The sequence below is a fragment of the Pogona vitticeps genome, chromosome 4 (assembly GCF_051106095.1).
Source record: "Pogona vitticeps strain Pit_001003342236 chromosome 4, PviZW2.1, whole genome shotgun sequence".
In the NCBI taxonomy this organism is placed as follows: Eukaryota; Metazoa; Chordata; class Lepidosauria; order Squamata; family Agamidae; genus Pogona; species Pogona vitticeps.
The window spans coordinates 26,346,598-26,360,284 of NC_135786.1; the positions used below are offsets into that span (position 1 = coordinate 26,346,598).

Below are 13,687 nucleotides of genomic sequence, written 5' to 3' on the forward strand. Positions count from 1 at the left end.
GCTTCTTGGACCAACAGGAACCCTCAAATATCAACTACTTTTGTATACTTTCTCTTTAAAACAAAGGCTGAGATTCTCGGGATAATACAGTTCAATGTAGGGAGCCTAGTTCATGGTGTGTAACTGTAGAAGATCACGCAGAAAATTATACAGATTGATTCAATGAAGGAAGCTATTTGCAAGACCTGAGTAGAGGTATTAAAGATAGGGCTTTTTGGATCTCATTAATTGCCAGAAATGACACTGACAACTCACAGCAACAAATAGGCAGTTTCAGAAAAATAACACATTTGTTGATTGAACATTCTTGTTTAATTCTTCTCAGAAGAAACAACTATTTGCCACTCCTTCAGTGTTAACTGCTACATAGACTGTCCAACATTTTAGCAACTGAGGCAGAGAGCTTACAGAGAGAATGTCTTATGTAGGATGCTTAAAATGTTTTTAAGACTATAAATGTGTATACCCAACTGCACATAAAGCCCTAAACGGCTTAGGACAGAGGTGGGCAATTAATTTCCATAGGGGGCCACATGAAAAATCTGAACTGTGTTCAGGGGCCGAACAAACTTTACTTAAAAATAAAAGATAAGCAACTGATCAACTTCAGACAAAAAGCTATAAATGGTTTTGATGTTCAACTTGTTCAGTGAGAGAAATCCAGTCTGTCTTGGGCTTGAACAAATTCTTGAATACCGGACTGGAGTGATGACCGACGGGGCGGACAGGAGCGGCTTGTGGGCCGTATGTGGCCCTCAGGCCGCACTATGCCCAGGTCTGGCTTAGGACCTGGTTACCTAAAGGACCACCTTCTTCCATATGAGCCTGCCCATCCTCTAAGATCAGGCCAGGAGGCCCTTCTGAAGGTGCCATCCCTGAAAGAGTTGAGGGGGATGGCATGTCAAAAAAGGGCCTTCTCGGCTGTTGTGCCCCAACTTTGGAATGCCCTCCCTATAGAGATCTGCCTGGCTCTAACACTTTTGGGCTTTTCGGCACCAGGCAAATGTTTAGCCAGCATTTTAATTAAATAGTATCCTTTAGCTGGCTGTATGAGCAGCAGGATTTATTAATATTAATGATAAACTGACTGTTTTAATATAGGGTATTATTATAATATTGCCTATTTTTAATGATTTTAATGTTTTCTAAAGTTTTAACATTGTTGTACACTGCTCAGAGACCACTGGTAATGGTGTGGCTAAAAAAATCTTATAAATAAAAGTGTTGGAAATATTTACTGCATTAAGCTACGGTTCTATTAAGAAATGGTTCATACTTAAATTTGCATAAATTGTATATATGAAGGTTGGGAAGTTCTATTCCCAAAGTCCTGAAAAAAGCTACCCAATCACAGAAAAGGCAATCCACTGCCTCACCTCATCCATAAAATATGTATAGTTTCCCCCCAATAGAATTACCGTATTTTTCGCTCCAAAAGACGCACCTTTCCATAAGACGCACCAGTTTTTTAGGAGAAGAAAGCAGGAAAATATTATCTGTTTTCTTCTCTCCATAAGACGCACAGACTTTCCACCGCCCTGTTTTGTGGGAAAAAAGTGCGTCTTATGGTGCGAAAAATATGGTATAAATAAAACAGTGATGGTAAGCCACTATAATGACAAATGGAACCCAATTCTATGCTTATTTATCTAGGAATAAGTCTTACAGAGATCAGAGGGGTCTGTAGACAGGGCTAAGGCTACATGGTTAATCATTTTATTTTTGATAAAACTTACGCCAAGACATTCTCTTCTTTGCTCAGACGAGAGGTGAGAGCTGTCAGGGCTTCTTGGGAAGCAAGGGGCAGTGCGAATCCACTCAAGGCTCCAACAGCATGATAGATCTGGGTTACTGAGGAGTCTTCACTGACAGCGGCAAGCAACAATTCTCGGGTCTCATTTGAAATGGGTATCTGAGAAAGAAAATGTTAAAAATATATTATAGCCCCTTTTTAAAAAAACCTCATTTTTGCAGTTTTCAGAAACTATGGTGAGAAGTGCTTAGCATTTCACCCTTGAATTGCTATCTGATCAAGGTGAACTTCAGACATTTCTCAGGTGTGGAAAGAGAAAATTGCCTTATATCTGCTAGACCAAGGGTCCCCAACCCCTGGTCTGCGAGCTTCCCAGAACTGGGACGCAGAGACGGATCTCCGCCCCCCCCGCAAGCACGACATGCCCCCTGTGCACGGAGCCCGCCCCCAACTGGTCCGCGGTTCCAACTGTCCATTCTGACTGGCAGCGGCTCTTCAAGGTCTGAGGCAGAAATCTTTTCCATTACCTACTACCTGGCCCCTACGAGTGAAGGCAAGACAGATTGAAGATGAAATCTGCTGCACAAACTGTGATTCCTACTCACTTATTACAAGCACAACAGAATGACAATTTGAGAGCCACGCAACAAACCTCAAATCTAGTTCATGTGACATAAATGCCACATACTAGAAACCAAATTATACCCCTTAATGGTAATTTGTGGGAGGACAAAGATGCTTATTATATATGAATTCAGAAGAGTTTTCTCTCATTCAAGAGCTTCTAACTTTCAAGATAAACCACCACTGACTAATATTAGTTTGATATCATAGCAGAAAAAGGGGCATGTCAAATGGGAGTCCTCTATGCTTCCCAGCATAGAGGGTTCCTGTTCAGTCATCCCATGTTCCAGGACACTATATCACATTCTCTGGTCCTGTGTGCGTCCCCCAATCAGACAGCACTCTCACGAATAACTACCATGCTGAATCCTCATTTGGAGAGAGTATTCTTTCTGCCCCATTTCTTTTCTTAATTGTTGACACCTCCCTCTTGTGAATGGATACTGCATTTTGATTACATAAGGACCAGTGCTTGGGATAATGAAGACCACTATCTTCTTGTAAGATAATGGGAAATACAGTAGAATGCAAGTCACATTTGAAGTGGCACAGTTTGCAGCTCCCTCTACCAGGTACCCTACAGATATCTTGGCTACAACTCCCATCACTTCTAGATAGAATGGCCATATGTCTTGAAGGACAGCAGGCGAGGAATGTTGCTAGAGACAGTGAGTCTCCCTAAGATTAGCAAAACACCCAAAACTCTCCAAATCATGGTTCGAGAAGGGAGATTAAGGGGAGACTCTGGGAACCATTACCTTCATTCACATGAAAATACCAGTGTTTCTGGGAAAATGGAAAACCTACAGGCCCCCAAAATGGTCTGAAGGCCCTACTGCCAAAACTAAAGAGCTCTGGATTCACGAGTCACCTGAACAGGAGATTAACAGGAAGCATTCAAAAACAAACAAACAAACAAAAAAACAGCTTGAAGCTCTTTAAGACAAGAACAGCAAAAATAAATACTTGAGAATTTAACAGAAATGCAGCCGAATTTTATGTTGAAGCCTTGTCTACTTCACATGCTATATCACATCTTTGATTAGGGTTGGGAAACTTGTCATACCATTGCTGCCTTTGATGCAACTTCTATACTCTTATTCCAACCTCTGGATAAACGACTTCAAGATATTACTGCACACCATGACAGCCAGAAGAAAAACTGGGCAATATTACAGATTTTGGAGAGTTCTGTGAGTTGATTACCTGGCTATGGAGCCAGAGGTTGGAAGTTTAATTCCCCTGTGCTTCCCAGGAAAAGATCTTGACTGGGTAGCCATGAGCAGTCTCAGACCACTTCCAGAAGAATGATAACGATACTTCTGAGCATTTCTAGAAAACCCTAGAAAGAGTCACCATGAGATGGAATAAGTTTGATAACACGTTATTATTTTTAATAGACTTCCTCTGTGGAAAAGAACTCACCTCACATCCAGACAATGCCTGGCTGGCCTGTGCAGCATAGAAGAGAGAATCAACGCTATTGGGGTCTACTTTAGATTTTATGAAGCTGCATGCAGCCTGGATGGAAAAACAAATACAATAGTTAAGGATAGGATGACGAAGAAAATAAAGAAGAGTTTCACAAGCCAGCCTTATACAACAAGAATGGATTCTTCCAACCCAGTTTCTTTGACAGATCTCAGAAGTTAAGGCAAAAGTCATCCATTGAAATAAAAACAAACCACGACATGTTTGGGAGCCTTGGAACAGGAGAGGAGGGAGTTAAAAACAGTTAAAAACCAGTGTCTGATCAACAATGGCAGGGTTGGGATGGCCAGCAGGATTTTCTACTGTTGAGGGCTCCCCTACAAGTCCAAAGGCTCATGAAGTCTTCCCCAGCACAAAGTAAAGACCTAGAACCTGAAAGGGAGTAGGGGAGATAGGAAGGTTTTAATGAAATATTAGAAGTGCTGATGACATCATCCAGTTTGTGCCACATAACTGCACAAAAAAGTTTTTGACCAATGTGTATTACGTTCAACAGTTCATGTTCAACAATCTTGCAATGTAAATGAGGTTGAGTATGACTGAAGTCACCCTTGGGAACTCCACAATGATGGCTTGGCAGGCAAAACAAAAACAAAAATAAAAGACAAAAACATTGTGGCACCTTAAAGACTAACTGCTATATTTTAATGTGAGATTTTGTGGGCAAGTCTACTTCTTCAGACACAAAAGCTCACATTAAAATATAGCAGCTAGTCTTTAAGGTGCCACAATGTTTTTGTCTTTATTTTTATTTTGGTTTTGCTTGATATGCCAGCACAGAGTAACATGGCTACCTCTTCTAAAACTACAGTGGTTATAACCTATAAAGCCCTATAAGGTTTGAGTCCTGTATATCCGAAATATTGTATGTCCCCATATGAGCCCTCCCAGTCCTTAAGATCTTCAGAGGAGTCCCTTTTCTCTGTCCCACTGTCACTGTAGGTGTCTTTGTGGGGAATAGAAGAGAGGGCCTTCTCTGTAGCTGCTTCCAAATTGTGGAATGCTTTTCCTCAGGAGGGTTGGTTGGCCCCCTCCCTTTTATCCTTCCAACAACTGTCGGTAGACCCTCCTCTTCAGGCATGCTTTTATTAACTAAGATTGAGCTACTGTTTTTTTCCCGTCTCAGTTTGTTTTTAAAGTTTTAAATGGTTTTAATTAATGAATGGATTCTTAATTAGCATTGTAGTTTAACTGCTTTTAATTTGTATTTTATTGTATATTTAGTATTAGTTGCTTTAGCGTTGCAAGTTGACTTGGGTCTCCTCACAAATTCTTACTTATGCAAATACCATTATTTTCTGATTAGATCAAGACAGTGATATACAGATATTTGGAAATCACTTTTCAATATCTGATAACACTCTGATCTTCATAATGAAATATCCTCACCTTTTCATCCGCCACTTGTCCTCCTAATTTCTTGAGTCCTACAATGGAGTAATAACTTCCTTCCAAATCAGTGAACGGTCGCTCCAAAGAAGCTCGTAACCTTTGAACATCATGTTTGGTGAGATAATGGCTAGGAGTCAGAGCCCGTACACTGGCCACAAATATTAAGACAAAGATGAAAAGCTTGAGACACCCTAAAAATAAGAGGAAGAAGTTTAATAAATGCTCTATGAATGTCTCCATGGATAGTATGCTTAGGATAATGCTACTTATATGATGAAAAGTATTCAAAAGAATACCTAGAACCAATTACACAGCTCAGATTTAAAGGCTTACTGTAGAATTATCAAACTATACAATTAATGAAACAAATGTGATGCTCATATTGTAACACAGCCATCTTTCTCTTTGTATTCATCATTGTATTCATCATTAATAAAGTATTAATATTTAAAGTGAACCTCAGCACAGCTGAAGTATGGGGAGTGTGGATTTAACGCTAGCTGTACTCATTTAATGACAGATTTACTCTAAAGTTACCTTCAAGCTTTTGCTTTTCAAAATCTATATGAAATACAGGATATAATTTTTAAAAAGAATGCTTAGTAATCAGCATAGCAATGCAGTATATTGGCCTGTTTGTAAGCTAATAAAACAGGCTTTTTACAAACTGCACTATCAATGGAGGGGTCATGTTTCTCTAATAATACCAATAAAAATAACAAAAACTGTGCAAAAACTGTGTGCCATCAAGTCCATTTCAACCCTTTTCAGAGTTTTCTAGGTACAGAATACACAGAAATAGTTTTAACACTCTCTTCTTCTGGGCCTGCGCAGCTTGCTCATAACTATGCAGGCTGCGCCTTCTCCAGGAGGCACAGTAGGGAATCAAACTCCCAATCTCCAGCTCTGCAACCAGATATCTAAACCACTATTTGGTTGCCTTTTCTGCCTCATCAGAAATCAAGTGAACTGGTAGAAAAGGCCTGGGGATCAGTCTCTTCAACCACATGCTTGTTCACCTGAACAGAATTCCTTGGTATCTTTGGCTTTCAGGCATGTTACAAGGCAGTTGTTTATTACATGGAGAATAGACACTGCCATTAAATGATTTGTCATAGAAATCTAAAATACCCCTTTTGATCTATAGAAATCTGATGTGGTTTTTTTACTTAGTACAAACACAAAATCACAGCTTTGCGTTCCATCTTAAAAACTATCACTATCTATCTTCTTTTCCTTTCATATTCACAACCTCAGTTTAATGGATAGTTTCCCAACAAATACACACTGAAATATATTTAGTGTCTTCCTTTAACCAGGCTGACATTGCTAGTATGCATACCTGGGTGGTTTAAGGCATATTCTGCAATAGCCAACAATTCATTTAATTTTTGTGGTAACTTACAAATCTGTGTATGACCAAGATACCAAGTGAAACCAGACAGTCCTATTGACAATTACCTGATAAGTACCACTGAACATAGAAATTCAATAAACAGTCATGGTCTCATGGGACTGGGTGACATGCGACCTTGTACAAACAGCCTTTACAATAAACTGCATAGTCTTATAATCAGAACAGAGAAGATGGAAAAACTGGGGTGGATGGTACTGTAGTTTTACATGACCACTAAAATACCATAAATAATCAAAATGACAAGTTAAAAACATTAAAAACCCCTTTAAAATCATATTTAAGGAAGCAGATTCCATCTTGTCACTTTGGCTTAAAACAGAGATCCTGAAGCTTCAACATTTAGCCAGGATGAGTTCTGGATTTCTCACCCCTCGTTCCCAAGTTCTGTAACATCGAACCCTATGGGGAATCCTGCAAAACGCCAAGGCTCATATGTTCTTGATATTTTAGCGGCTCAATGAAAGTAATACTCCCCAGCCCCAATTTTTCTTTCGAAATGGCCAAAGAAAAAAAAAGCTTTCCTTTAAACCCTTTCTCGATGTCTTTAAGTATCTAGTAGGCTCCAGTCGCTTATAAGCTTCAGGTGGTACATAATAGGTAGGGGCCGAGCGGCTTCGACCGGTTGCTTCATGCTAGACGACGATTCTGGAGGCAGCAAAAAGGTGGGTAGAGAACAAACGCCTGGCTATGTCTGACAAAAGCAGGGGCTGGCAAGCCATTTTGCCCCTGCCAAACGCCCTTCCTCGCTTTCTCTGAGGGAGGACCCCGCACTTCTGCCTCCATGAGCGAAGGGCCCCTGGTCTATCCACCTCTGAAGTGACTTGGAGGGCGACAGAACCCTTCTGACACGAGGCAGACACTTCCCGCTGCCTCGCCACCTCACTCCACTCCTTACCCGGGCCCGCCATGATGCCCCTTCGCCTCCGCATCCAGGGAAGAAGAGCCGACTTCCGCCCGGAGCTACGGAACGTACCATGCTGTAAAATAGGGAGTAGCTCAAGAAAGGGGCGGCGAGGAGAGCACTTGGGTCTTTCCGCCTTAAAAATATGGTATCTCAGTGTGCTCTGACCCTCGGATATAAACGAAGACCTGAGAAAAGGGCTTCGTTTGGACGCTCTCCCCTGATGCACTAATGGTACGCTCCATTCCGCGGGTTCATACTGTGAAGGGCGGAGCACGAGGAAGGATGTGGAGGCCGATGATTGGGTTGAAATGGAGTCATTCAAACTGAAGGAGGCAGATTCAAAGAGGAAGGACGGAGGGTGGAGGAAGTTGTGATTTAGAAGGGAGGGTTTTTGGTGTAAATCCTGGCGGTATTTGTACAGTTGGAGTCTGACGAATGCGATAGAGATTTACACTGTAAGGAATTACTGTATGCAGATTTATGGCTTTAGACTACAGTTCCCAGAATTCCACGGGCAGCATAGTTAGAGCGCAAAAAAACATAAGTCTGCATAGGTCTGATAAAGGCTTCCGTCGCTCAGCTGGACTGTGGAATGGGGTGGGAACTGCTGGATAATTCCGTGGTTTAGGTGTGGTTGGGAGTTCGATTCCCCACTGGGCCTCCTTCACAGGGGCTGTACTTGATGATCCATATGGTCCCTTCCAGCTTTGCAATTCAAGGGTTGTTATAAGGCAGCATCTGAATAAATCTCTCTCTCTTTCTTAATGCTTGCCTGTCCGGCTTTTCGGTGTGTGCCTTTGCAACCACCTCATGTGCATTGTTACTGCTATCTGTCATCAAGTTGCTTTGGACTTAACAGTGACCCCAGGAGGGATCCTGAAAGTATGTAAGATGTTCTAGGAGTGTTTTCCAGTGCCAACCTGCCCCCTATTTTGAGTTTCCATGTCCCAACACGGATCTAAATCCTGGACTTTTGTGTCCTTGGACAACACTCTGTCCACTTGGCCACATACCACATGTATGATAAGGCTTGGAAATCTTTGAGACCTTTCTCTTGTCCCCTCCATAGATTTTTCCATAAGTTCTGAATCTAGGACACGTGGTTTTTCTATAATTTTCAGCTAGCTTTTGTTGTTTTCTATGTTTACTATCAAACGTATCCAACTTTGCTTGGGTGCCTCGCCTTCTTCAGAGGCTCAGCCGGTCCGCGGTCCCAAAAAGGTTTGGGACCGCTGAGCTAAGCTGTACGAAACTTCCTGTTTCTAATTCTTTAACTCTGGAAAACTTTCAGGACAAATGAACAGACAGATTAATTATAAATATTTCTACAGGTTTATTTAAGATAGTAGTGTTTCTTTGTTGTTTCTTTTTAAATTGTTTAGGACTATTTTAGAAAAGTAACTTATACATCTTTTAAATAAACTCATGATGAAAGAGACATTGTTCCAGTTCCTGATTTTGCTTGGGATGGATGGCTGTCTTTCAGCACAGGTCAACCCGTGATTCAGTCTACGAACCTATAGATAGAACTATAGCTAGGAAGCTCTATCATTTTGAAACAAGTTGAAATCTTGTGGCTTAGTATAGTAAGTTGCACTACAGTAGGCCTACTGAATCTGTGGCGATTTCGCCTCCTCTAGTTGCACCTTACTAGGTTAAGCATATCCATCCCCATATCCATGGGAAATCCAGTCCATGATCTACCGTGAATACCTGAAATCACAACTGGGGGTGAGTGAAAAATCCTACTTCTGCAGTCCTTGGTACATCTTGGTCATCAAATGAGTGTTCTTAGTCCTTCAAATGAAGGAACACTGCTGATTGTGGTCTTGAGCCGTTGCCCCTCCTGTGCTGGGCCATTCTCTTGTTTAGTGGGTGTTTGGTTTCTCTAATGTAGAGCCCCCAACACTCCTCTTTGCATTGGACCACATACAGTGGTGCCTCGACTTATGAACATCCCAACTTACGACCATTTTGAGTTACGACCGGCTCTGGCAGCAAAATTCTGTTTCGACTTGTGACTGGAGCTTCGACTTAAAACAGAAAAAAGGAGGGAAGGAGGGGAAAACGGGAAATTTGAACTGCTTTCAGTTAACCGTTGATCAGCGGTTAGAGAGTGTGGGTTCAGAGAGAGACTTCAGACTGCCTGGTACTGCCTGGTATTGTGCTGTACTGTATTGTGGGTGGAAAAGGACTGCAGAAGCGGGATTTTCACTCACCCCCAGTCCTTTTTCCTTCTAATGAACCTATTCAGACCAGGGGGAAGTGAAACCAAAGTGGAGGATACTGTATATCAGGGATCTCCTACCAACTCTCCTGAAGGCTGAAGAAGCTACAGTGGTGCCTCGCTTGACAAGGATAATTCGTTCCGATGAAATCGCCGTTAAGTGAAATCCTCGTCAAGCGAAACGAAAAAGCCCATTGAAATGCATTGAAACCAGTTCAATGCATTCCAGTGGGCTAAATACCTCAGCGTCCAGCGAAGATCCTCCATAGGGCGGCCATTTTCGGTGCCTGTAAAGCGAGGAATCCGTCCTGAAAACACAGCGGGGAGCCATTTTGCATAGTGGGTGGCCATTTTAAAGCTGCCGATCAGCTGTTTCAAAATAGTCATTTAGCGAAAAATTGGTTCCCGAAGCAGGGAACCGATCATCGTTAAGCGATTTTTTTACCATTAAAACATTGTTTTGCGATTGCAAAAGTGATCACAAAAACTTCGTCAAGCAGTTTCGTCGTTTAACAAGGTAATTGTTAAGCGAGGCACCACTGTACTCGGATGAGTAGTGAAAGGTTTCTGCCTAATAAGCCCAGTGGCCATGACTCAACTTCCAGATCGTGGTCTTCCTGGTGTGTGTGGTCCTGATCTTTCTGGGGATGGATGAAAGGGCAGCATGACAGATTGTATCTAAGGCCTCCACCCCTTTTGAGTGAGGGATTTTCTATATGCACATGTATGGCCTCTCTGACCCCTCTCTCAAATCACCTATCTTCTTGGTCCAAAAAGGAGTACATCTTGGTCATCAAATGTGTGTCCTTTGCCCTTCAAATGAAGGAACTCTGCAGATTGCGGTCCTGAGCCATTGTCCTTCCTGTGTTGGGCCATTAGTCCCAGAAAAGAAAATGGTCATGTAAACAAGCCCCATGAGTTGACTTGCAAGGTTAATTGTTTACCATCCGCATAAGATTAGATCAGTACTTGTGGTTGTTTGCAAGCTATTAAGTTCCTACACTCCTCTGATTTTTTAAAACACTATTGGGTAATGGGAATGAATGGACCAAAGACCTTGGTCTTAGCTTGTTTCTAGAAGGTTCTCAACCTGTATAGAACTAGGAACTCAACACTGAAATTCTGGACTGAACAATTGGTTGCTTTCATTTGTTCAGATGTAACTTCTTGGCTTTGGTTTCACTCTGCACCACGGGAGCTGTTTGAAGCTGTAACATCATGTTAGCTCATCAGCTTGAACTCTGAAATTCCTGGGGGTTACTGCATTTGTCAGCCAGAGCACTGTAGCTGTATGGAGTTAGACTGTTGACCCAATTCTTTCTTTTAAAAATGCAAAGCAATAATATTGTTTATGGCCAGTATAACGAATTTACATATGCTTGGGCTGGAAAAATACTACACAGGAAGTTAGCCTTATGGGAGTCCTGTAAAATCAACAAATGTGAAAAAATTTCAGGATGCCTGTTATTAATACCCTGCCTTCAGAAAAATGCATGGAGAGCAAGATTTCTTGGTCCATTCATAGAGTAATATTTCTCAGGACACCAGTATAATCTGCCTTCCAAGGTTTATTACACAGAAGATGGAAAAGGCAGGATGTTTTCTCCATTCCAAAATATGGAAGTAACAACACTGGATGATCTACAGAAGTAAATGCTATTTGTTTAACAACTTGGAAGTTGTTATTAAATGTACATCAAAACAACCTACCAACGGGTGAAATCCTGTTGCTGTAACCTTTGTTCCAGGAGATGGATAACATCAGCAGTAGTGGCAATTTTTCAGAAATCAAACATTTCTGGCTTCTCTCCTGAAGGTTCTAAGGCTCCCATATAATCCCTTTCATCATCAGAAAGCCATGGAGGCCATGGAATGGGATAAGAAATGGGGGCAACAATTTTCAGTAACATCTTCCCCTCCTGTCCTGCTGCACCCATGGTTTCCCAACAATGAAAGGGATCACATGAGAGCACTGGGGACCTTTGAGAGATAGTCCAGAAATGTTTAATTTCCAAAATATTGCTGCTGCTGTTGACATCATCAGCCTTACACAGCATAAATTATGGCATCCGGAGTTCACCAGTAAGCTACCCCCATACCTTTCCTGAAAAGTATTTTTATACCATTTATGTACTTTAGTCTTGTGCTCCCAGAAGCTCTAGCCAGTACAGCTAATGAGGTTCTGGGAATTGTAGGCCAAGAACATTTGAGCTTCCTAGCTTGGGAATTACTACATATTAGCACAAGTGTTTCCAGAATACTATCATAAAAAGTAGGTTACAAATTTAATAAGATGATCTTAATCATCATCATATGCCATCAAGTCAAGTTCTGAGTTATGGTGAACCTTTGCAGGATTTCCCAGGTAGAGAATACTCGGAAGTGCTTTATCGTTTCCGTGTTCTAGGGGCATCCTGGAGCTGTGCAATTTGCCCAAGGCCACATAGGCTGGCTCTTCTCCTAAAAGACACAGTGGGGAATCAAACTCCCAGACTCTGGCTCCATAGCCAGATACTGTACCTAAACCACTGAACTATTCAGCCAGCTAAGGTTATCATAGCAGATAAATTCATTTTGAAATTTGAATGTGCCTGTTATAGTTTTTAAATACCCAATGAACAAACTAAACACACTCACATAAAGGGAGGATATCAGGCCAAATCCAAAGAAGCAAAGCAAAACGAGACAAAAACATGTGGCACCTTGAAGACTAACTATTCTATTTATAATGGATGCTTTTGTGAGCACATCTATTTTGTCAGATATCTGGAAACAGAATGAAATGTTGAATGAAATATCAGTTTCACAAGCAGAACGTATTAAATATTCATTGGCTCTTAGCCGTATGGTACATCTGCAAGCAGTAATTTATGGCCTATGTTGTTTTACAGTACTGTTGTAAACTTTCCTCCAGGAGACAGAAAACGTACACCCAAGAGCCAATGACTATTCAGAATGCTCTGCTTGTGAACCTGATATTTCATTCATCATTTCATTCTGTTTTCATATGTCTGACAAAGTGGATGTGTCCACAAAGCTTCCATTCAAATATAATACGTAGTCTATTTTATTAATTAAAGTAAAACAATAATAAGAATACTAACATAAAATGTGTGTACATACATACCGTACAATGGTATAATCCCCCCCCCCTTCGGTGCCACCTCGGGACTAGATAACCAAATATATCCTTTTAATCTCTTTTCAGCCCATTCCACTCTAAAAATACATTGATTCTTCTGCTAGCTTATGATCTCTCCCTTTTAAAAAACATAGTTCAAATATGGATTCCATACCTCTTTGAAACCATTACATTTTGTCACTCCCTTTCTTACTTTTATTTCACATCTTAGCTTATAATTTATCGCTAAACACATTTCTTTATACCAATCTTCAAGGTTGACTTGTTCATCATTTTTACAATTTGTTTGCAAATATTAATCTTGCTGCTGTGACCATTAGAACAATTAGCTCTTTCTGTTCTTTTTTAAGATGGTCATTCTTGATTATATTTAAAAGGGCAATAGTTGGGAAAAGCACACCAAATATAATAACCGGGTCGGTGGCACTCGTTAGCCTTGGAAGGCAGACCACCTAGTAGAAGGAAAACTCCCGATTTCAAACCTCCACTGCCTTGTGGCTATATCCATGGATGGAAAAGGTTCAGGAGTAAACCTTGAGGCAAAATCCGGAGCTGGAGTCCCAGAGGCAGTTTGTGTCATTCTGGCAACTCCTGGGGCGTCGCTGGAACCAGTTGTATTGGCTCTTGCCTTTCCATTGGACTATTTCAGCGACTTGGAGAGGGGGGATTTGCTGCTTGGGTAATAGCCTATCCTCCATATTACTTTACCCAGACTTCATGCTCTGGAGAGAACACTC

At 41.3% G+C, this 13,687-nt stretch overlaps 1 protein-coding gene across 2 annotated transcripts in view; it reads right to left on the minus strand.

Moving 5' to 3' along the window:
• Positions 1-7,857, minus strand: part of RPN2 (ribophorin II) — a 35,671-nt gene extending 27,814 nt beyond the window's left edge. The window contains exons 1-4 of one of the 2 annotated variants that reach the window (XM_020789249.3): positions 7,573-7,857; positions 5,258-5,451; positions 3,803-3,898; positions 1,737-1,912 (exon numbers count right to left, since the gene is read on the minus strand). In XM_020789249.3, coding sequence (XP_020644908.3) covers positions 1,737-1,912; positions 3,803-3,898; positions 5,258-5,451; positions 7,573-7,606 — 500 coding nt within the window. In that variant the 5' untranslated portion in view covers positions 7,607-7,857. The remainder of the gene's footprint in view (positions 1-1,736; positions 1,913-3,802; positions 3,899-5,257; positions 5,452-7,572) is intronic. The other variant, XM_072996945.2, reaches the window with a different exon arrangement.
• Positions 7,858-13,687: the final 5,830 nt, after the last annotated feature.